This window comes from Apis florea, unplaced genomic scaffold (assembly GCF_048593485.1).
Source record: "Apis florea isolate Af1SG1 unplaced genomic scaffold, ASM4859348v1 contig_1615_pilon, whole genome shotgun sequence".
Lineage (NCBI taxonomy): Eukaryota > Metazoa > Arthropoda > Insecta > Hymenoptera > Apidae > Apis > Apis florea.
Window position 1 is genome coordinate 6847491 of NW_028256416.1, and position 23497 is coordinate 6870987.

At 35.3% G+C, this 23497-nt stretch overlaps 3 protein-coding genes across 8 annotated transcripts in view; 2 read left to right on the forward strand and 1 right to left on the reverse strand.

The window, feature by feature from the left end:
• tmod (tropomodulin) overlaps nucleotides 1-9963 on the forward strand; it is a 254205-nt gene extending 244242 nt beyond the window's left edge. For all 3 annotated transcript variants that reach the window (XM_086904531.1, XM_086904598.1, XM_086904527.1), the window contains exon 9: nucleotides 9803-9963. In XM_086904531.1, coding sequence (XP_086760657.1) covers nucleotides 9803-9858 — 56 coding nt within the window. In that variant the 3' untranslated portion in view covers nucleotides 9859-9963. The remainder of the gene's footprint in view (nucleotides 1-9802) is intronic.
• Fas1 (fasciclin 1 Fas1 domain-containing) overlaps nucleotides 1-23497 on the forward strand; it is a 294183-nt gene that overhangs the window by 87156 nt on the left and 183530 nt on the right. The gene's annotated exons all lie outside the window — the stretch shown is intronic.
• The window catches only part of Orc3 (origin recognition complex subunit 3), a 116636-nt gene continuing 98742 nt past the window's right edge, over nucleotides 5604-23497 (reverse strand). The window contains exon 13 of the mRNA XM_086904474.1: nucleotides 5604-6065. Within this exon, the coding sequence (XP_086760600.1) occupies nucleotides 5979-6065 (87 nt within the window). The 3' untranslated portion in view covers nucleotides 5604-5978. The remainder of the gene's footprint in view (nucleotides 6066-23497) is intronic.

Sequence of the window (23497 nt, forward strand, 5' to 3'; positions counted from 1 at the left end):
TCTTATTCCCCCACAATTTGAGGAAAAAGTTTAACAGTTCTATTTATTATTCCCTAATTTTATGTATGAATATACAATAATCCTTTGCCGCACGGAAGCCACGTGTGAATCAAAGCAACTGCGGAGGGAAGGGAGGGGACATAATTATAATTAAGTAAACGTGCACAACCGCGGACTAACGAACGAGGAGTAAGGACAAACCGTGTACAATGCGGAGCCCGTACTTGTTTGTAAGTTCAAGTGAACGTGCTTTCTGCACGGTTAGTTAGAAAAGTATGCAGGCAATTAGAATTATGCATATGTCTGCGCACCTGTTTGTCTTCAACCCCTTTCCTCGACCGTGTTTGCACCCCCAACGCAGAAAATTTTTATACACCTCACTCCATTTCTTTCAGGAGGGATCCTCTATCCATTTTTCCCCCCTTCTCATAATCTTCCTTCCCTGCTGAATTCTTCTTAATCAAAAACGTTTATCATTTCCTTGTACGCGTTATTTTTAAACTTCTATTCATATTCCTTTAAACTGTCAATGAAATACATCATCGAATGAATTTCTTTTTTTTCTTTTTATTATTGATTAGCTTATTAATTATCTATCGAACAATAGCAATATGATACAATTGTAAGAGAAAGATGCAGAAATATCCGTTATACACAAGTATACATACAGCGAGCAATTCCTCGTTCCAAATCCAGAAAATTCGTCAAGCGAATTTCGTCGTGACAGATCAGTCACGTTCGAAAGGGAAGGAAAACTTTACCGTAATTCAATTTACCTGCAGGGAATTTCTGTCCTCGCCCGGTCCTTCCAAAAGGTGTCCATTCACCACCCCTTTTTTTCGCCCTTTAGTCTTCTTCTCGCCTGTGTCGGTGCTACGTGATTGCGCCATAAAGCTCGACTCGAAAGGGGTAAAAGAATTTACGAAGGAGTTTTCACAGGCGTGACATCACGTTCACGAGATGCACTCCTTCTAATCGACGACAGGAACCTTAAAAACATTGCGATCCACGTTTCTTTAGAAGTCTCGTGTAGTGCCCTTCGAGGCTTCGCAGTTAACTTGCTTGCGTCTATTCGATTTTTCTCGAGAGGGTAGGGAAGAATGAATGGAATTATAAGTCGAATTGTCTGGTTTCTGGAAACGAGTTCGTCTCGTTAAAATTAGTATTGGTTTTTTTAATAGATAGAAACGTGATTACGTACGTACGATTATTTTTATGACGATATTTACGTGTAATGCATATGTTAGAGTAGAATGGATGAATATATCGCGTGAATATATCTGTCATATTGTTAGTTTTTAGAGATGAGGATATAAAAATATAAAAAATTGTCAGCCTCATATTATCTTGTCATATATATATATGGTTTTTGGTATTGAATAATATTTTTGATATGCTTTAAAAAATATGGGTTTTCGTAACATTATGGTAGTTTTTTTTTTTTATACGAAATGTGATTTATGTGGATATTTTTGGATTTGACAAGTTGTCATGTTTAAATATTCTCTGATATATTACAAAATAATAATAAAAATAGCCTTTCGCACGATAAAATTTAATCATTATGCATTACGTGATTCAATATATCTGGATGGACGAGACTCACGAAGATATAATTTTAATCAATCAACGTCGACACTTCTTTCGTACATTCTTTTAAATTTCATTCATTCGTTTCACGTAGCTTCCCCCCTCAAAAAAATTAAATTAATATCGTGAAATTTGTCCAAATACGAAAGTCTCCGAGTCTACCATGCCAAAATTCGTCGACTATTATTTACCGAACGACAAAGAAAAGAAGAAAAATCGAAGTTCACAGCTCGCCACTTTGAAAAATCGAGCCGATTTAAACAGCCCTGGGACGTTGCTCGCAGCAAACACGTAACGTCTGCGTTGCAGAGGAAGTCGCAATTGTCTCCGTAATCCATACCAACCACGCGGAACTTCGTCCCACAAATCTGTTTCTCTCGCTCGCTCCCGTTCCTCTCCCATCGATCCTTCTCTTTTCCGCAGCATCGAACCCTCTTCTTTCCTAACCTAACCTAACCTCATCCTAACCGCCACCATCTCTGCAACGAGCCTCGTGAGCCGTGTCGCCAGAGGCTGCGCCAGCTAATTTCGGCAATCAGCACCATTGTGCGCTGCTCGATGTCACTTAAATCTAAGCGATCCCTCTCTCTCTCTCTCTCTCTCTTTTGCATTGTCATCCACCCAACTCACCCACTTTGCCAGCTCTTCCTCGCGGTTCGTTCGTTTCACGACCGGTTGCATCCTCTCTCATCGATTCCCAATTATGCGCAACTGCCTGTAGCTGGTGGTGGTGGTGGCGGCCAGGGCATACGTGGTGAATTGTGAAATATGATCGGACACGAAACGCTGTGTGTTTGCAGATCTGTTTCCGGGAATGCTTGATGCCGATGATGAGGTGGAAGCGTGTTTACGCGCGGCTCGGTTTTTAGATTACGCCTCGTGGCTATTTTTGGTGGCGAAGATCGGTTGTTGGAAATATATATATATATATATATATATGGTCGTGATATGGGAATTGTGAGAACTCGTTAGTGACGCCATCTAGCCGACGACTCCCGCCTGAAACGTTAATAGAGTAGAGGTTAGAAAATGTAAGTTAGAAGATAAGCAATTGCTGTGAATCTCTTGAAGTTAGAAGAATTCTTTTCAAAGAATAATGCAATAGAAATTGTTAATAATATAATTGAATAAAGTTACTTGGATGATTTATTCTTCAAAATATATTATTCGTAATAATAATCGGAAATAATTGTAGTGGCTATGAGATTATATGAAAAATGGATCAACTGTAGTTACGAATAAATTCGTAATTCGAGCATTTTAACGCAGTAATTACTTTAAAGTAACTTTATTCCAAATTTTTAATCACTTACTTTTCAATTAATTATTCTGTCTACCTAACTCTACACAAAACTTATGAAAAGTGAAAGAAGAACGATTCGATCAATTTAAGCGAGACAATGCTTCGAAGTGTAGAAATTGCAATACTTTTTTTTTTTTTTTTTTTTTTTTTTAAATTTCCATTCGACTTGACAGCAGTCAAAATTAAAGATAGAATCCAATAATTTGTTTCCACGGTTCGTTTAATCAACCGGCCCTAAAAAATCGACGCGATTTACAAAAGCCAACTACCCAATCCGGGCAACGTAATTGTCACGGTAGGTTAACCTTTACCCCGATTACGTTTCAGCCGAGGCGACAATCCGTATGCACAAACTGCCCCTACTTTATAATACGCTTAATCGGTTGCAATTTTAATCGTACAATGCGGTTAACCACGTACGCGTGGTTATCGCCCGGGGCAGACGCAACGCGTCAAAATATGCGAAATAATCATTGTGCCTATAACCTAAACATTTTATCTGGTTTAACGAGGGCGTGCCGGGCCCAGGCTGGCGTTTAATGATAAGATAAACAGCAGAAAATTAGCATTCCGAATATTCCGCCGAATATTATGCATATCTGATAATGTAAAGCTAAATATTTGTACACGTATGTGCAAGTATATACTTTTAGAAACGTAGAATCGTTTTCCAATCTATCGATGTAAATGGGTTAAGCGCATTGTTTTATTTTAATAAATTATTACTACTTGCTCGAGTTTGATCAGTTTATCGATTAAAAGTGTGAAATTGAAATATCTTTTAGCTGTTTGTTGTTTCGTTTTCCTGTTATTCTTATAAGAAATAAGATATAATCATTTGTTTTACATAGATTGTATTATTTTTCATTCATCAAAAAATGTCTCTTACGTAATAGCAAGGATAAAATAATAATAATAATAATAATAATACAAAATAACGAGATAAAATGCTGAAAAGAATCGAAAAGGAGCAACTATAGAAAGAAGATTACAAGATTCGTTGTTCATTTAATAGATGAAAGAGCCGGATGGATTTAGTATATAAAAGTTGTGCAACTCGTCGTTCTCTTTCAAGACTCTGAGCCACGCAACGAACAATATAAAAAAACCAACAACAATTATAAAACAAAATTTACACGAAACGCAAAAGTTCAATTAAACAGTTCACCTTTCAACAATGAAATATCCAATATAAATCAAAAAATTATGCTAACTTTTTTTCGATTGCTATACCCAGTAGTCAATAATAATATCTGTCAAACTTCGTCGCTTAAAGTTTTCAAATGAAATTCGAAGTGGACTTTGGAAAACAAAAGGATTATTGGAAAGAATATTCGAACCTAGTTTCTCGTTCTTTTTCTTCGTTCGTAGTTCGAGGAAGAAAGTGAACGATATGTTTGACATACGTACATCCTGGTGATTGTCCAAGTCTGCCAGTGGAACAGTTTCGCGTCGTTGCTAGCACGTGTGTCCCGATTCGCAGCTGTTGGCCAAAATGGACAAAAGAAAAAAAAAAAAAAAAAAAACGGAAAAAAAAAAAGAAAGAAAGAAAGAAAAAAAAAAGGGAACCAGACTCGATAAAAATATTCTCGAATCCTAGCCGAACGTTGGAGGGTTTATTCGCAGACTTTTCGCCTCAGCATGGACGCACACGAAGCCAATGGTGAGGCGAATACATTTCGAGACGATCCCAAGATGTCACACGAGGACACAAGTTAGAAGTGTTCTGGTTTAGAAATATTTCGAAGAGAGGAAAATTGCCTTAGTTTCGTTGCTTTGTTTTTCCGTTTTTCTATGCTGTTTTTGAGCCTTACCATTTCTTATTTTTCAATAAAAATTTGAAGAAAAGTTTGTGCGAAAACACGCAAAGTGAAAAATAGATTATTGGATGAAAAGCTTGCGATGTTAAATATTGGATTATAATATTAGGATAGAAAGAGTGATTTTTTTTTTTTTCTTTTTAAATTATGCGATATTGTACTTACATATTGCTCGATTAAAATGTAAAATCCTTTATTACAGCTTCCTTCTTATTTTTTGATTCCTCCAAGAGAAAATGTGCAGCGAGCCTTTCATTAGCAAGGAAGCCATAAATTCTTGATGTGCAAATTGGCTCAGGTGCAAGTACATTCTCGCCAGTATAGTGTAAAACTCGATACATAGCCAGGTACATACATATTTTCTCATCTTCTATGGTTATTTCTTGTTCATGTTCAAATTCTTTCCTTCTAAATTTTCGAACGATAAAAAATTCTGCGATGCCCTGGATATCTGTATCCAGTATACGGAATTTCCTTGTTATTCGAACAATTTTAATTTTAACAAAATTAAATGGTAAAGTTCAATTTTGTAATTTTACAATTGAAACGAAAACAAATTGTTAATTATTAAAAATGCAATCAATAATTTCATGTTAATTAACGAATAAATATTTTTTTCAAAATATTTTAACAAAATTTATATAAAATATTCGTTTTTAAAATAAAAGTTAAATTTCCAACAAATATTGTAATTAATCAAATCTTTTTAGAAAAAAAAAAAAATATCGATGGAATATTTGTTCGAGCGAGAGAAGATAAACATTTTCTGTGGGCAAATACAGAAACCAAATGTTTTTCATCACTTCGAATAATAAATAAATAGAGCTCGAAATAATCTCATCGTAAATTAATGATATGCAATCTGTAATACATATTTGTGTAATTACTTATTTATTTATGGATGTTTGTTATTTATTTATGAATATTCTCTTTATCTCTGGTCTCAGTGTAATCACACGCGTCATTTATATCGAATTTACATAAATCTATCAATTTATAAACGGATATATATGGTTAACGCGCTAACTCTAGAAACGAAAATTTATCGAAGATTTCTCTCCAGTTTGTTTCGAAGGAAGAAACGTTTGACGGAATCGAATCTCACCTCATATGGTTGCAGCTTCGGCTACGGCCAAGTAGAAACTAGTTAAAGTTTCAAACCACCCCCCTCCCCCCATGGAAAGCTCGATGGATCGCTATTAACAAGCTGGACCGTGGGGACAAAGTTCGTCGCTTCAGCCTCTCCGAAACCTATGGCACGCTCCTCACATTCTGCTACCACGAGACATTACTAACTCTTGTCTCTTTGCTTTCCTCGTATTCCTTCTCTCACCGTGCAAATCTTTCTTTCCCTGAAATTTCAAATTTTCAATAAGTAATTAAGATATATATATAATAATATAATACTCGAATAAAAAATATATGATATTAAGTTTTAAAAGTTTTTAAATGGTTTTAAAAAATTTTGTTGATCGAAAAATTTGGAATCCATTGTTTAAATAATAGAACAATTTTACTTGCAAATGTAAGTTCTTTCAAGTTTAAAGATCTTTGCAACGTTAATTTATTCTTCCTCTGTTAGATTTGAAAAATTGTATTAATTTCGCATAGAGAAGGACTTTCTCGCAATTTATTCTGTATTATATTCTTACGTTCGACTTATCTACTTTAAATTTTTCAATATTTTACTTTGAAAAATTCCGAAAAAATTGTTCCAAAGCGATAATAAGAATTACTTATTAATGATATTATTACCAGTGCAGAATAGGGATTCACAAGACTATGATAAAAAGTATATCGTTTTTTGGATGAACCATTTGGTTCGAAAGCGAGCTTACAAGTAACAGTCTTGCTTCTTTCATAGCTTTTTTCATTTGATCGATCCATCTTCCTGATCGAGTGCCTGGCTCTGCTAATCTTTTCGTATCACCTGTTTCCGTTCGAGAAAAAAAAAAAAAAAAAAACGTAAAGAAACTTCAATGGGATGAACTGGAAGGTAAACGAAGCAAGCTTGTCTTCAGACAGTACTGAATTTTAAAGAGATGAGATATCGATTAACAGATTAACGCTTCCATTAAACTAAGTATACAATTTCTCGTTCCTTTCTTTAAACTTCTTGCTTCGAATATTTTCATAAATTTTTTAATAAAAAAAACTGGAAATAGTCCGCCCGCTCCTTCAACAATTTAAGAAATTTAACGAGAACAATTCTTCCGTAACTCTTCTCTCAAATTAAACAAATTGCTCTCGACACCATTTTCTCAAAACTTTTAAATTTCAACTTAGAAATACGCGAATTTCAATTCCCAATTTCAGTCTATCGAGAATAACGAAAATCTTTCGAGAAATATACTTAACCAAATTTTTCAGAAGCGAACACCTTTGCCCGTGTCAAAAGTTTGCCGAGCGTGGAAAACGCACGCTCCGTGCAACCAGGGAAGGGAGCATTTGCGCGTAAATCTGTCGAGGCGAGGCAGCGTAGCGCGTCAACACGCACTCCATCGTAGCCTTAAACTTGCCCTCTATTCATAGCCCGTGTCCCCACCCACGCGGCAATAATGCACGCGATGAATGCACATCCGCAGCCAGCCGGGTGCGGCAACGCGTGCATCCCGAAGCCGCCACGCGTTTCTAACGCGCCCAACGTTGCGGATGATGTTACAACCGGCTCGATCATCACTCGATTGACCCATTGACTCGTAAGCGTTCGTTTAAAGGAAGGAGCGTGACGGAGTTAATGATGATTGCGTTCGATGCGCTCGTGAAAATGTTTTTTTCCTTTCTTTCTTTCTTTTTTTTTTTTCACACGCCGACCTTTTTTTTTTTCATTCGATATCTGTGTACCAAGTGTTGCCACACGGCGCGAAACGTTGGAAATTTTTGGGATGTGTTTTTTTTTTTTGATGGGGATTGTGTAGGTATCGGTGGGATGAATGATGGTCGCTTTTTTTTTTTTATGAACTTTATCCGTTTCGGAATTTTTTAATTTTCGTTTTAGATGTGCATGGATTTTATGGATTCGGGAAATTTTAATGGATTAATTTTCGAAGACAGAGAGATATCTGTCTTTTGAAATGTACGTATAGGATTGAAGAGATATCAATTGTTCGAAGTGAGAATAAGAAGAAATGATATTGGAAGGATGTGTGTGTGTGAAGGAAATTTCGAAAGGTGTAAAAATAATTGTTGGAATAAATTGTTGCGCGAAAATAAAATGCAATTTCCAGGCACGAACCACACACTAGGAGTTCTCACTGGGGCAAAAATATTAATTGTAAAATACTTTGTCAGCAGACGTGCATATTCATAGTCAGCGAATTTCATCGTCGAAATACCTCTTGCGATGTATTCAAATTTTACTCAGCGGTTAACACTTTTCGTTAAGCGCGTCTATTCTTTGCATAAGTTTTTGCAATTTTTCTTGATAGTTGCGGAGCGAAAGAGCGTTACTCGATGAATAATAATGATTTTAATACTTCTAATTATCCAAAGTTATATAAACACGAATTAATTTCTACTGTTTTGAAAATTATTATCGAACGTAATATCATAAAAATTTTTTAATAATTTTTAACAGAAAGTGAACGTACACTGGAAAGACTACGAATAAAAATTCGCGAAAAGATTCTAAGTAAAATTCGCAAAGGAAACGACAAAAATTTCCAATAAATAGATAAAAATCGGTGAAACAAACGGTGCATACATTATTAAATTATTGTCTTTGAATTTTTCCAACGACTCAATAAGCATTTCGTTCCCGAAAACAAAGGCAAGTGAAGTTGAAGCTCCTTCCAAAATAGACGTCGCAAGCAAAAAAAAGAAAAAAAAAAGGACAAGAAAGAGGGGCAGGAACAAAATATCAAAAGAGAACTGAGAAAACATGGAAAACATTACGAACTCCATAAACTGTTTTATCCTAAGAAAAACACTTTCATCGTTGCGTTTATTGCAAACAAACGCATCTGCTAATCGCATCTAAAAAAAATCCTTTCTCCAAGAATGAATACATCTCTCTCTCAAAAAAAAAAAAAAAAAAAAAAAGAAATCTTCGAAAAACCGCAACGCGAAAATAAATCATATTTCCCTCGCCGAATAAACATTCTCAACATGATCGTACGCAATCCTCCCGTCGTCGACGATTTAAATAAATCATAAATATATATCTGCGAGAAAGCTTAAGAAGCGGAAGAATTTGCTCGATGAAATGAATCACGTTATGAATTCCAAAAAAAAAAAAAAAAAAAAAGAAAGGGAAAAGTAAAGAAAAATAATTAAATCTCTGCAGACGATAAATCCACCGCGAGAGACGTTAAATAATCCATTCCACGGGTTTAAAAAATGTTATTATTGCCCGAGCTACGCTCCTTCCTATATATCCGCGTAATTAAATGGCGTAGCAAAGCGTCGGCGGCGGGTCGACGCCGACCCCCACAACCCGTCGACGCCGCCCGTTCATGTATACGAGAGTATTTAGCGGCGTCGTCCTTCCTCTACGTGGTTAGCATGTGCACAGGGCTAGCCTATTAATATGCTCGACATAACGCGGCCGGCTCTGTAAACTCCTGCCAAAGAAGGAAATTGAATGCGAAGCCGGTGAGGAGAGACGAGACGACGACTCCTCCTCCTCCTCCTTCGAGCGCATCCTGAGCGCATTGTGAAATCCCGCTGGGGATTTTCTCCTCCCCCTTGCTTCGACGATCGCTACCAGGATTTTGTGAGCGAGTTGTAATTGCACGGTAAATCGAGCAGAACGATATGGTAATTGAGCACACTTTAGAATCTCTTCTGACGGAAGGAAGGAAAATGTAACGCGGTGGGTGTATTAAGGCGGATACCAGTATTTGTGTGTGTAAATTGGAAAATTTTCGTCGTTCCTTCTTTCTTCTTGATTTTGATATATTATTCTTTTTTATTTCTTTATTGGAACGAGGAATAAGTTTGAGATGCTACGATACTATTCTAAAATATTGAGTTTATAATTCTTGTAGTTGTTTGGTAGAATGTTATTTTTAAATGTACAAATAGAAATAAGTATCGGATATGAATTTAAAAATATACGTTTAATTTTTAATTTCTTTTTCTGTTTCAGGTAAAATTCTATTTACACAAAGTAATATTTGTGGTGAAAATCTATTGAGTGAGTAACAACAAATGTAATTTATTGCAATGTAATTTATATCTTTTTGAGAAAGAATACTCTATATTATTATTATAATTCTTTAAATTAAATAAATCCAAATTATTCGAAAATTTGTTAACAAATTTATACTTTCCTCTTCCTTTTTCTATTAAATGGTGGACTACTTCGCATGAATAAAATCCACGAGGAGAATTTTCATTGTGGCTGCAACTTCGTGTTTCGTACAATTCAAAACAGCTTCTGTTTCGAGATATATTTGAGTTTGAGTTTGAGTTGTTCACGATTCTGGCCGAGTGTGTCCGAGGTCGCTACGTGAAATTTGCATTTCTCCTGAGGCACTTTTGCCAAAAGAATTCAAGATCAGCTGTATATCTGCGCGCGGCACCGATTTCACAGTGTTTCCTCGTACGGTTATAAATATTAACACATGCCAACGCATTTTCACACTGGAGACGCGCGTTGAGGAGGAAAAAAGAAAGATCGTTTCTCAAAAGTGAATATCTATTAAATTATTCCTTTCAATTTTTCTTCTTTGATCGAGCTTCGCTTCCCCGTTCGATTCGATCAACTTTAATTCCCCTTCTTTTGATTTTTGAATTTTTATTCCAAGCAATAGAAAAACTTTAACGTTTTAAGATTGGATCAAATGTAATAGAAGAGAACAAGCAGCAGAGAATTAATATTGAAGATAATATTTCATTATTCAAAAATAAAAAGTAATATTTTTCTATTTCATTTGATACTGAATAATATAATATAATTTAAGAGAGATCGATAGCCCATTCTATTTAATTAATTTCCTATTTAAGAGATTGCATATAAATATATTCTTAATAATCTTAAACAAAAGCAAAAACGTCATCTGTTTGCTTGTAATTTTTATAAATTCTCATCCATAATTTAATTACAATATCGAATATATTATATTATATTCTCTAAATATTTACATGTATATATTATAATTTGCGACAAATTTTCTTTTCTCTTCACTTCTTCACGTTCCATTTTATTTCATAATCGATTACACGTTGCTGTTAATTAGAATTTGCAGTACGTGAAGCGTGAGTTAGAAGCGATAGCTTCGAGATAAGTTGAGTCTGGACTAAACAGAACAACGTAGAAACGGTTTGAAATTCGCAACGAAAATCACGCATATATGTATATATATATATATAACATAACGTTCGTAGGATATCTGCATGAGTATCGGAATACCTGGCACGCCAAAAGCTACACAAGAGGGCTGTAAACGATCCATGTAAACGTTGCCAGTAGATGGAACTGATTGCTTCCTCGACAAGGCAAACACATATGAACGCGTAACGCGACACACAATATGTACCACGTTGCCTCTGTCCCTCTAAAGAGTTTTACACTCGCGAATTAGGTTAGTGACGATGTATCGTCACTCACGTGTTTGCAGGTGAAAATTGTTTTTTCGATCGATTGTTTGCGAAACGTTGCTATATCGAAAGAAATTTCGAGTAGATTGAAAAATCGATCGATTTGATTGGCAAATATGATAGTGGATGTGAGGGATATGAATACTTGTTAGATTTTTAAATATAAAATATGATGGAAAGAATTTATTTACTGAAAGTGGCAATTTTAGATTGATTAAATTTAACAGATTGATAGAGAAACATCTTTTGTTAAAAAAGAAATTCTTCGTTACATTTCTTTCTTTTAAATTCAACTCATCGTTACATTTGAATTATTTCCTTAAATTTGATATTCCATGAAATACGTTTCCACCTCGTAACTTGGAGAATTATTTTCACCCCTTCAACGTGGATTTTAGGATGTAAAAGAAACATCTGTCAAATATTTTATTGGAAAGTATATCATACATAAATTTTATCAAAATCGGCCACATACATTCGAAGATCGATCCTTGTTAGTGTATTATCGAATTTTTCTAGCAGCCATATTTGATTTTACTTCTTTATGCGTACGCACTGCCCTCTTCTTCATTTTAATCGAACTTTTTTCTTGTGATAGTGTTTTAGTACTTGTTATATAATATTGCTCGAATAACGTGAATTATTTTCTCTCCAACGTTATAAATCACGAGGTAATTGTATTGAAACATGATTCTAATCGCAAATACTATTTGCCAAATTAATATCGAGCAATTGTTTAACTATGAGAAGTAAATAGAATTTGAGAATATGTGTGCATATTGTCGATTTGAATGCTAGATTATATATGAGTTGTTGTCCTGAATTTGCGCTGTTGACCCTATAATGACTATTGACTAGTGTGGTTATTGTAATAATCAGTTTGTTAATGAAAGATTTTATCATATGATCTAACATCAGACACTGTTAGAAAATTAGAACATGAAAATTTTCAATGGAGGAAGGTGTAAAATTTTATCAAATTCTAATGAATATAGGAGTGGATCAGAATGATGATAATTTAGAAAAAATATAATTTCTTTTTGATGGCTTGATTGAATTTTTGAAAACAGATATAATTAATTCTAACAGGAAATAGACGTAGTTATCGATACATTATATATTAGTTAACAGTTCTGGTTAAATTAATTTATAATGCTTTACGTGATCCAGTTACAACTCTACTGATTTAAAATTTATTTCTGTATATCCCATGATACCCACCTCGAATCGAAAGGAAATAAATAACGCCCAATAAGCTTTATGACTATCCTTCTTCTCGTTTTTTATGCTTATCTGTATCTATAAATATTTTTCAAAATATATAATAATGTGACATTTTGATAGAATCTTTACATAATAAAATGATTCGATACATTGAAATGGCAATATAATCTGTTTGTTATCTTGGAAAATTGTTTTCCAGTATTACAGGAAGAGGAAGAATGATATTTTATCTCATTACGAAGGGATTTAATAGATGTATCTATATCTTCTCAAGAACTAAGATTTCCTCCGGTATAAAGATGTAATCATTCTCCTTTGTGTTGATGTAATTGTTGGATTAAATATCTTGTGACATAACATGTTATTCCATTTGTCGAAATATTCTGTGAATTTCTCGTTTCAATCTCGCAATGGTGTTTATCCATTGAAATAAAGCATTAGTATGATGTATTGCTGGCTGAGTCGCTTTTGTTTGAAACACTGGTGACATTCTAATGGATTATTCATCCAAGAATGTTATGAATCAACTAGATAAAAGACGAACGGCCGTCAAGATTGTATGTACATCATTCTGTTAACTCCTCATTCGAAATCATTATCATAAAATCGTCGTAAAATCTATGTATAACGTATCGCTTATTATTAACCAAAATCAATATTTCGAGTAATTTAAAAATTCCTTTCTATATTTTTAATGGAACAATATTTCAAACATCTCATCTCAAGAAATTGTTACCCATTTTTTCCACTTTTTTTTTTTTCACTATCCCACGCTTCCTTTAGTTTAGTCATCCCATCGTTACCCTTTTGATCCCTCTGTCGCGTTCCCAGCATCGCGAATATCCTAAAACGTATTCGAAAAGTAAACAAACCGTTTTGTCGTACTCCCGCTGTCGTTATTTCCGCCCGCGCACAACCATTCACTTTGCAAGACAAATTCATCAAAGTCGAGGGAAGAATTTCTTACTCTCACCGTTTCTCGTTCTTCGGTGTCGTTCCTCCCCAGCCTTGAGAAGCCAGACTTCTACTTAATAAACTCGTGTGCCTCTCGAGAGCCAGCTTCAACTTTAACCGTCTGGTTAATCGTTATGAAACTTTCGTCTCCGCGTCCGGGGATCGACTTCGTGACTCACTCGAGGAAATTGCAAAATATGCGAATTAAGTGATACCTACAATGAAACACTTATATCCGTAATTATTTTAAATGGAAATTATTTAGATATTGATAATTCGGACATAAACAGCTGTAGAATAAAATAGCGTAATAATTTCCCTATTTAATTTAATTTGTCTGTAAAATTTCAAATGTTTTATTTAAACATTCAAAAATATATTGTTGCTCGCAAAATCATTTTTTCAAAAAAGTAACGAGGAACTATCCTTTTCCCTTCGAACTAAATAATAAATTCGTTTCGAAAGTACCATCATCCCTGTCCATCATTTCAACCCCTCGATCAATTATCCATCGATAAAAAACAAAAAAAAAAAAAAACAAAAATACGTTGGTCGTATTAATCGAAAAATCAACTTTATCGACGTGCAAACAAGATCATCATTGTCGATAAATTTCCGGCATTAAACGGTTCGCGGTTGAACAGAACGATAAATTTTCCCGCTGTGGCACGCGAAACTCCCGTCGAGCCAAAAACACAAAGGAAAAAAACATAATGTACGGGCCTGATGGGAAAATTCGTAGGCAACAAAACAACGGGAGGGAGAATAACGATGCTCCTTTGTAGAGAGAAACGTTTTCTGTCTCTTTTCTTTTTCTTTTTTCCTCTCTCTCTCTCTCTTTCTCCACGAAAAATCGTATGAAAAACGCCACGACAGATGGCGCGAGTCTCGTATCGGTACGCCGCAGTCGGGAAAGAAAGGATTGTAAATAACGTCGCACCCTTATAACGTTTTCTTTCGCTGGTTATTACAGGTTCTCGTCTCCGTTGGCGCTTTGAATTACGCTCTGCAAAACTGTTTTACACCGTTTCGCTTTGTCGATCGCTTTGTTGATTCGTTCTAAATTCTCTTTCGCGCTTGCAATGGCGCTTGAGACTCGCGAGAGAAATCGATTTTGATCGTGGAGATTGCTTGTTGAGGATTGCAATTATTATCGATTACTCGTAGAAATTATTTGTAGATATGAAAGTACGATTTTGCAAAAATGGTACTTCATGATCGAACGAGGATGGATGTGAAGATATGCTGAAAGTGAAACTTTCTTTTAATAAAATGGAATATATATATAAGATTAATGAAAATTTGTTTGTTTTTTTCATTTGATAAAATGTAGCAAGAAATTAAACATTTGAGTTATACAATGGAAGGATAAGATATTTAGTATTAATGATCGTTTTATTGTAGTATTAGTATAACATAATAGAAGCAATAGATTTTTATCTGGTGAAATATTGTTCCGTCTTTTATTCGTGACCAAGCTAACAAGATGTTTCATGGTGTGATAAATGATCTTGGGTTGTACAGGGTGACCATTTAGAAAAAGAGAATAATCAGTGTATCAAGGTTTTGGTTTCGATGACTTGCATTTTTTGTTATCTTGGTTCCTTCTTGTTTTTTTTTTTTTTTTTTTTTTACTTCTGCAGAGTAATTGATACTAATTTATATCCACAATAATTATTATTATTTAAATTGTTCAACAAGTTAAATAACGTTGAAAATTATTTTATTAGAAAATAGGTGATAGATTTAGTGCATTATCGATTTAACTTTTATTCCTAGTTCGTTCATCGTCGTCTTTATTTCTTGAGACTAACTTGGAATAACGATATAATCCTGGAAAGTTGATCTCTTAAGAGCATAACGAACGAGGTAAGAGACTTCACCATTGAATTCGTACTTCAGCAATTCCCATAAGAATCTATGGTGAACTAGTAGAATCCTCTTGAGAAAGAACGACTTCGGATCTTAGCGAGCTTCTAACGAATATCAAGTTGAAGTTTAAATTCTATTCATACATAATAAATTATGCGAGAATATTTTCTTGCACAAAAAAAAAAAAAAGGAAAATATTTTCTTAATCCTCTTTTGAAGACTCTCCTTTTCCTTACACATAAGAATAAAAAATCTTCATATGGATAAGATACATTATTATCGAGATAAGAATTAACGATGTGTAACAAAATAAGGAATTTTCCTCGCCAAGTTTGTTATCTGTAATCTCACTACACATATGTTAAAAATGTTATTATAAATTCGTACAAATAATTATAATATCTGATGATGTAGAAAGAGTACTTACAAACTTAATATTAGTAATTATAATTACCCGTGTTATCCAACGAGTGCTTAACGCTGGGTGATTACAGTCACCTGTAGTACATACACGAGTGCTTAGAGCAAGATGACTGATGGCATCCGTAGTACATACACAATGAGTGCTCAGCGCTGGATGATTATAGTCAACAGCAAATTTTGCATACACCAATGGAAAATTATAAATTGAAATGTTTTTCTGCGTCATATTTGACAATATAATCATCTCTCGTACAACTCTGAATATTTAACACAGCACAAAATCACTTCTAATTATTTATGTTTGTTCACGTGTCACAATGACACACAGATAATTATAATCATCACTAGTATCACGAGTGTTAAATGTCGAATAATTATAATTACTTATAACATTCAACAACAGTATAATAATTTCATATCATTTTTAATTTGAATGATATATAGATATCCCTAATATGGAGATTTAAAGTTTAGAATTGGATACATAGTGATATAACGAGAATATAACAATATCCAATATACATTGTGTACATACAACCATATATCACCTGGCCAGTTCTATTAACTACAATTGGAAACAGGACGGTTAAAAGAGAAGGGATATTTTTCAAATTCGTTACCAATACCTTTCAACTGTTCATCGATCTCTATATTCAATGTCGAACGTTCGGTTGACAAAGGTGGGTAAAAATTGCGTTTTGATGAATGCCCCGGAGGGTTTTTTCTACCTTTCAACCGCAAGCACCGCCCGATTCGTGGCAGTCAGATCGACGACTACAATAGAGCCCCGGTTGTAGAGTCCAAAAAATTACACGGCGATTCTCGGTTTCACTTAATCCGGTATGGTGGCGACACCGTCAATTTTCTCTCCACCACCACCCTTAAGCTTGTTCCACGGCGAGGAGGTTCGCAATGTTCCATTATAGGGACGGCCTACCAGATGTCACTGGATATCCAGAGCAGTGACACCGTGACCAAAGTCGTTAATGTGTGAAATACATCTGGCAGGGAAGACCTCAGCCTCCCTTCCCGCTCGCTTCCTCCCGGAGTCAGCTCCTTTTCCACGCTTCATTGTGCTAGGTTGTATTTTAGTCCTCTTTTATTTGTCGTTTTGACGGCCACGTTTACCCGTGTGGATAATAATTGACTGCCTAGGCACGTATTTCTTTCCTCGCCGGAGGATGGGAAAGAGGATGTTGTTTTTCCTGAATCGATGATCAGGATGAACCGAGCGAAATAATGTTTATTATTCCACGAATTATTAGTTGCGAACTACTCGTTGCGAATTTAAAATCGGACAATTGTTCTTTCTAATTTAAATTTATTATATATATTCGTTTGAAAATTTTGTACACCTCTATTAAAAATTAATTTTAAAAAAATATAAAAGAAACAAAAATTGAAAGTGTACAAAATCAATTAAAAAAAATCTCTTCGTTGACTTCCTCGAAATCGTCTTTAATAATGTCGTACATCACTTATCCCAACATTAATTCTTCCTTGATCCGTCCAATCACATATCCCATCATCAGAAGCTTAAACTTCATTAATCTCCCATTCAAAATTCTCCATAAAACTTCAACTATGATATAATATATTCCGTTGTACAATCTACTCATTCACCTTAATATTAATCTTCCACAACCTACTCAATTACTACGTCCATCATGAAAAGCTTAAAGTTCATTAACCTCCACTTCAAAATACCTCCATAAAACTTCAACAACTACATATATATATATATGTGTGTACACACTTTGCACATCGTAATCTTCCAACATCCGCTCAATTACATATCCATCATCGAAAGTTTAAACTCCATCAACCTCCATTTCAAAATACCTCCATAAAACTTCAACCACGATACTCTGTCGTACGTCTCGTATCGTTATTGGATCGCGCCCATCCAATCGTCTCGATCCCGGATAAGATTTGGATCGAGAAAGGGAGAGCCCCTCGCAGGGAGCTTTTATACTTCCTTTGAGTTAACAATTATTCGAGCATGAAAATCCGGATTGTGCACCAAAATGGTCCTTCTTTTTTTTTTTTTTTTTTTTTTTTCATTGGAGTCGCGTGCCACCCCCAGCGACCAACGTCGCTCAGATGAATGGGGAAAGACAAGGAGATAGAGAGCAGAGCAACCTCTTTCATCAGATTCTCCTTTGCCTGCCTCCTCTCTTTTAGCCGACCTGTCCACCAGGCTATTTCACAATAGGAATCACGAGACCCGGATGGGAATATACGGTTCATTAGTTGTTCCAACGTTCGAGAGAGCATCTTCTTCTCGTTTCTTCTCCTCCTCCTCCTCCTTCTCTTGCCGTCCTTTCATGCCTCTTTATCTTTTACAACCGAGGATTCCTTTCTATTAAATAGCTCTCCGGATCTCTTCCCGCTCATTGGCTGATTAACTCGCTCTGGCGGACGTAATCTTGGTAACTGGGAATCGTTACTGCGACACTTATTCTCGCTTCCTAACCTCAATTACACGGTTTCTGGTCTCTACCATCCTAGATAATATCTTGGATAAATTTTTGTATAATTGTATCTCCTTTTTTCCTGTTGTATCATTAGAAATTGTCGTGGAATTGGCGAAACGGAGATTCGATGGCATGAGTTTTTTTTTTTAAATTTATACGATTTCTTTGTATATAAAAGTAATAAAATTTGGAAAGAATCATAGATTATTAATGCGGTTAATAAATTTTCTCGTGATTATTGCAAAATTATTAATTATAAAATTCGCAATATCTCTTTTTCTGTCCTCGAAGGAATAATAAATTGTGTTACATTTACGAATAAGTTTATCTTCGTTGATACGAAATGATACATTTCCCCTGCTGCGTGAGTCACAATTGATAAGGATTAATAGCACACTCTCCTTTGTACACGGGCACATAGATCTTGCGCCTTTCTGCTTAAGTTTAAGCTCGGCCTGTAACTTTTCTGCAAGATAAATCAACGTTAACCTGATTTATAACGATAGTCGAATGTTTCGAGCCACCCTTCCGTTACTATCGATTCCCCTTCCTCTCTCCACCATCCACCTTCCATCTTCCTCTGTCTAATGTAATATATCGAAATCTGTATATATATATATATATATATGCAAAAGCATTAAAAATTTTAAAAACTCATCTCGTGGTTTAAAATACGTATTCTATTTTGTGTTAATCAATTTTGTAGAAAATTAAACTAAAAATTAATAAAAATGCATAAACAAACGAAATTGAATCATTGAATTTATAATGTATTAGATCTTATTAAGATCTTATTAAAAAATGATTTCTAACAATCGATTCTTTTTTTAAATTTTTATGTGAATTTCTTAAGCGAATAATAACGTATCATTTCAATCAATTATTTATTCTAATTAATAGACAGCAAAATTATACCTCGAAACGATCCTATCATAAATTCAAAAACGCGAAAAACGAGCGAACTTTCCACCAGATCTAATGCAATATTTTCTTCTATATACCGATATCATTCACAAACCACGAGAACGTTTCACGAGAATCCACCATTTCGATAAATCCAAAAACCAAAAATGAAAAAAGAAAAAAGTAAAAAACGATTCATCAACGACCAAAAAAAAAAAAAAAAAAAACCATATACACACACGATCGAAACGAAACAAAATCGAATAAAACGACGGAAAAATAAACGGTTTCAAGTCACGTGGAATCCGCTCGATGCCTCGACGATATTTCAACCGAATAAATCCAGACTCTCATATCCAGAGGTGGCGATGGCGGTGGTTTCGCGCTCCTAAATTTCCTTAACGCCGCGCCCGTATATTATTCGATCCCCGAAGACGACCTCCGTGGAACTTTCGTGCCTCGCCCCGTTGAAAATATCGCGCGAGGAGGGAGGTGGAGGAGGGGTGGTTCGAAAGGGGTAGCAGTAAAGGCGCATACCCGAATATCCTTTGCGGGATCGTGTCCTCTGCCTCTTTGTAACCGGCGTTTCCATCGTTCCAATCGTGGAAAAGAGAGATATTGAATCGATAAAATCCTCCTCCGCCGGGTTTTACGGCACCGATCCTTTTCCGGGACAATTTACGACTTCCGCTTTTTCCGCTATCCGTCCTCCGCGCCGATTTCGTCTGCAGCCACGTCTCCTTTATTAAATCCATTCGATGGAACGTGAGGAGAGGGGATCGTGTGTACATCGAGTGTGGAAACGAGGTTACGTGTTTCAACACGAACCCGTTTCTATGTTGATTGGTGGTATTGGCTTGGAAACAGATATCTTTCTATATCGCAAAACAGAATGTGGAATTTTCTTAGAGGAATCGTGGAATCCGTTTGTCGATGGGAGATGTTGTTCGAGGATATCGTTGGATGTAAGGTAAAGGGAGGGAGGGGGATGTTAAGGAGATTTCTTTTGTCGCGTATTTTGGAAAATTGTGGAAAATTGTTTAGGATGTTTCGATAGGGAAGGAGGAGGAAATAAGTAATATTGGATCGTGAATATTACTCCCTTTGTTTACACATAGGTTTGTGTGATGAGCTTATGATATATTTAGATTTTCTATAATTCTTTCAATTGTTTTTGACTTGGGGGAATTTGATTGGGAGTTTGTAACTGTTGCGCCAGTTTTTGAAGGGATTTATACGGGTAATGTATAATTGTAGTCATATTAAACGATGATATCAAAGTTTAGGAGGATTTAAGGTTTTTTAAATTAATTACTTCGATGTAATGTACAAGCGGTTTTCTTTGTTCCTCGACAAAAAAGGAGAGAAATATCTTCTATCCTGTTATAACATAAACTTCATATCACGATGAGCCAACTCGTAGAAACGTGTACTATCTCTGCTGGCGTTTTTCAGCGGTGCAGTGAATTCTGCTTACATAACTCGATCTTAACATATGATAGTACGCGAAAAAGAATGTATGCTTGACGGTAATTAGAACGAAGCATTAACCGATAAAAATATTTCCCTCGTAAAATGTATTTTCTCTCGGACGAAAAATCCTTTTTTTTTTTTTTTTAAGGATAAAAATTCCTTTAAACATTTACCTCTTTTAATAAAACTCGTACAATCTTTTAAAAAAATTAAAACTGAAAAAGAAATCAATTTTCTATTAAACCAATTCCTAAAAACTCAAAACTTTATCCAAAACTTGAACGCATCAACCAATGCCAATTCGCATTATAAATTGAAAATGCTCACAGCCAGAACCACCGAGTCTATATTCGGGATGAGGCAAGGAGTTATCGCCCTCGTATATTCCCACGGGAAGAAGAATGGGGAAACAGGGCTGGCGAATGGGAAATGTACGTTGTCGCGTTGAATTGGCCACGACTCGAATCTTCTTAGGAATGTTAGCGGGGCGGGCGATGCGTCTTGAACGAGGCATTCGCGTGGTTGTCCCTCGTACAGCAGGGCTATTACAGTCTACGCCCACTTCAATTAGATTTCCACACTGCTATCGTTCCCGTATCAACCTTGTCTTCTCCTTTGGAGTCGGGGTGTAATCGACCTTACGACCGGCCATTTCCGTCCCCAGTTAACGTGAATACGGAATAACAGGGCCTCTGTCCGCGCTCCAAGTCTGATAATCTTGGTTAAATATTGCTATACTGGTGTTCGAAACGAGATTGAAAAGGCATGCAGCCTAGGCAGTTGAGATTTTCATCTAGATTTCAGTTGTTGCGCAATTAGGTTGTTATTAAGAGATTGCGAGATTGGGCGAGGAATTAATGGCGGAGGGAATGTTTGAGGATTTTTTTTTTTTAAGGATAAGGAAATGCGATTGAGTTTTTCGAAACAATTGGATTCTTCTTGGTGTTGGAAGAAATTGTCGAGTGAAGGTGGGGAATGTATTTGATCGGATAGGTTTAAGGAAATTTGAAATTTGTTTCTTTCAAGGGAATTTGATTCTTGAAGTTATTGGCCTTCTTGATGTGAAAGATGAAATTGTTGTGAAATTATGAAATGTATTAGGATGATGTATTGATATTGATGATTGAAGAGATTAATAAAAAAGTTGTACAATATTTATATAAATTTTGTATAAATTTGTAAAAAAATTTGTATAAATAATAAAAAAAATGTAATATTTATATGTTGCATCCGATTGATACTCGTTCTTCCATAATGCACCTCAATTTTCAATAATTAATCGATTTATAATTATTAACAATTAATTTATTATTTATAATAAATTATATAATTAATACATACCAAGCGGTATAATATTCTTGCGAGAAGCGTCGAATAACACGTCCGTTCTGCTCTGTGTCCGGAAAACGACTCCTTTAAATCGATAACAATGACAAATCGTTTGTTTTCGTTTCTTGTGTCGTGTCGACGCTCGTTACTCGTATATCGTATTTATCGACACGTAGAATAAATCTATTATTAATAAGTATTTAAATACGCGATATAAAATATTATTTTATTTATTATATAATATTAATAATAATATTAATTCTATTATTTTACGATTACAATAATTGCATTCGTTTATTATAAGATAAATGCAAAATGTATTGAGATACAAATTAAGAACAATTTGCAAGAATTTTTTTATATTTTTTAAAATGTTGCGATGCATTAATTTATTGAATCTTCTCGCAAAAACATAATCGTACACTATAATGGATGAAAGTGAGAAACACGGCTTAATAATATTGCACTTCTCTCCTGTGTTTACGTATAAACATGGATTACTCGTAACTTCGTACTATAATAATAATAATAATAATGTTATTCAGTAAAGTTGCGACTCGTAATGATGATGATGCACTTAACAAAGATGTAAATCTCCGTGGAATATCAACTATCTTCGCTTCCTCGTATAATAACATTCTATGTGCGCCAAGAAATTAAATATATTTCATCACCATGCAAAATAATACTTTCATACGATCGTGTTAAATTATTCTAATATTTAAAATACTTTAAACAATTTAAATAATTTCTTTACCTTAAAAATATAATTTTTAATAATCAATAGATACTGAACTTTATACTTACATTCAATTAACGAAAACTCGAATAATCACAAAGTATATTTAATCACAATCTATCCATTTCAGTAACAAAGAAATCAAATCGTCAAACCCATTCCAAACGATTTCCAACGAAACGAAAAATTTCCAATCACCTAATTTCCTCGATTTCCACTGTTCACCCAAAATCAATCAGCCGAGGAGCCGAATAATCGTCTCACGGGTCGTGACCCCGTTGCACAAATTATGCATAACGTATCTACGAGGAAACGTTTAGCGTCCGCGTCTTTCGAATCTCTCGGCTCCGCTCGATGTTCGGGAGCTATGAATCCCGCTTTGAACGTCAGGCTTTGCACGCGGCGAACCCGTAATGTAATTGGAAGTTCACCAGTCTCGACGACACACACGCTCCTCCTGCCTATCCCTTTCACAGGGGGGGGAGGGAGGAGAGGAGAGGAAGGGGGGGTGTAGCAATTTCGTTTAATGCTCGCATACGCGCGGTCTTTCCGCGCGGAAACCCGATATCGCCCCCGCCATGAAAGAATCACGGAATTTATGGCCGCACTTGCACGAGGCTGCATACATATCGTCGTTTCGAGGTATCGAACGGCGGCGGACGAAAGAGAAAAGAAAAAAAAAAAAAAAAAAGATTGCATCGGTGGAAGAAGAGAGCATTAGGCGGTCGGTTGATCCGGAGAGGCGTGCATTGGACCGTCTCGAAAGTTATTTTGCGATTTTTGACGTTCGTGATGCGAGAGGGTTGGTGGTCTGGTCTTTTATTTCTGTATTTTCTGTTTGTTGAAT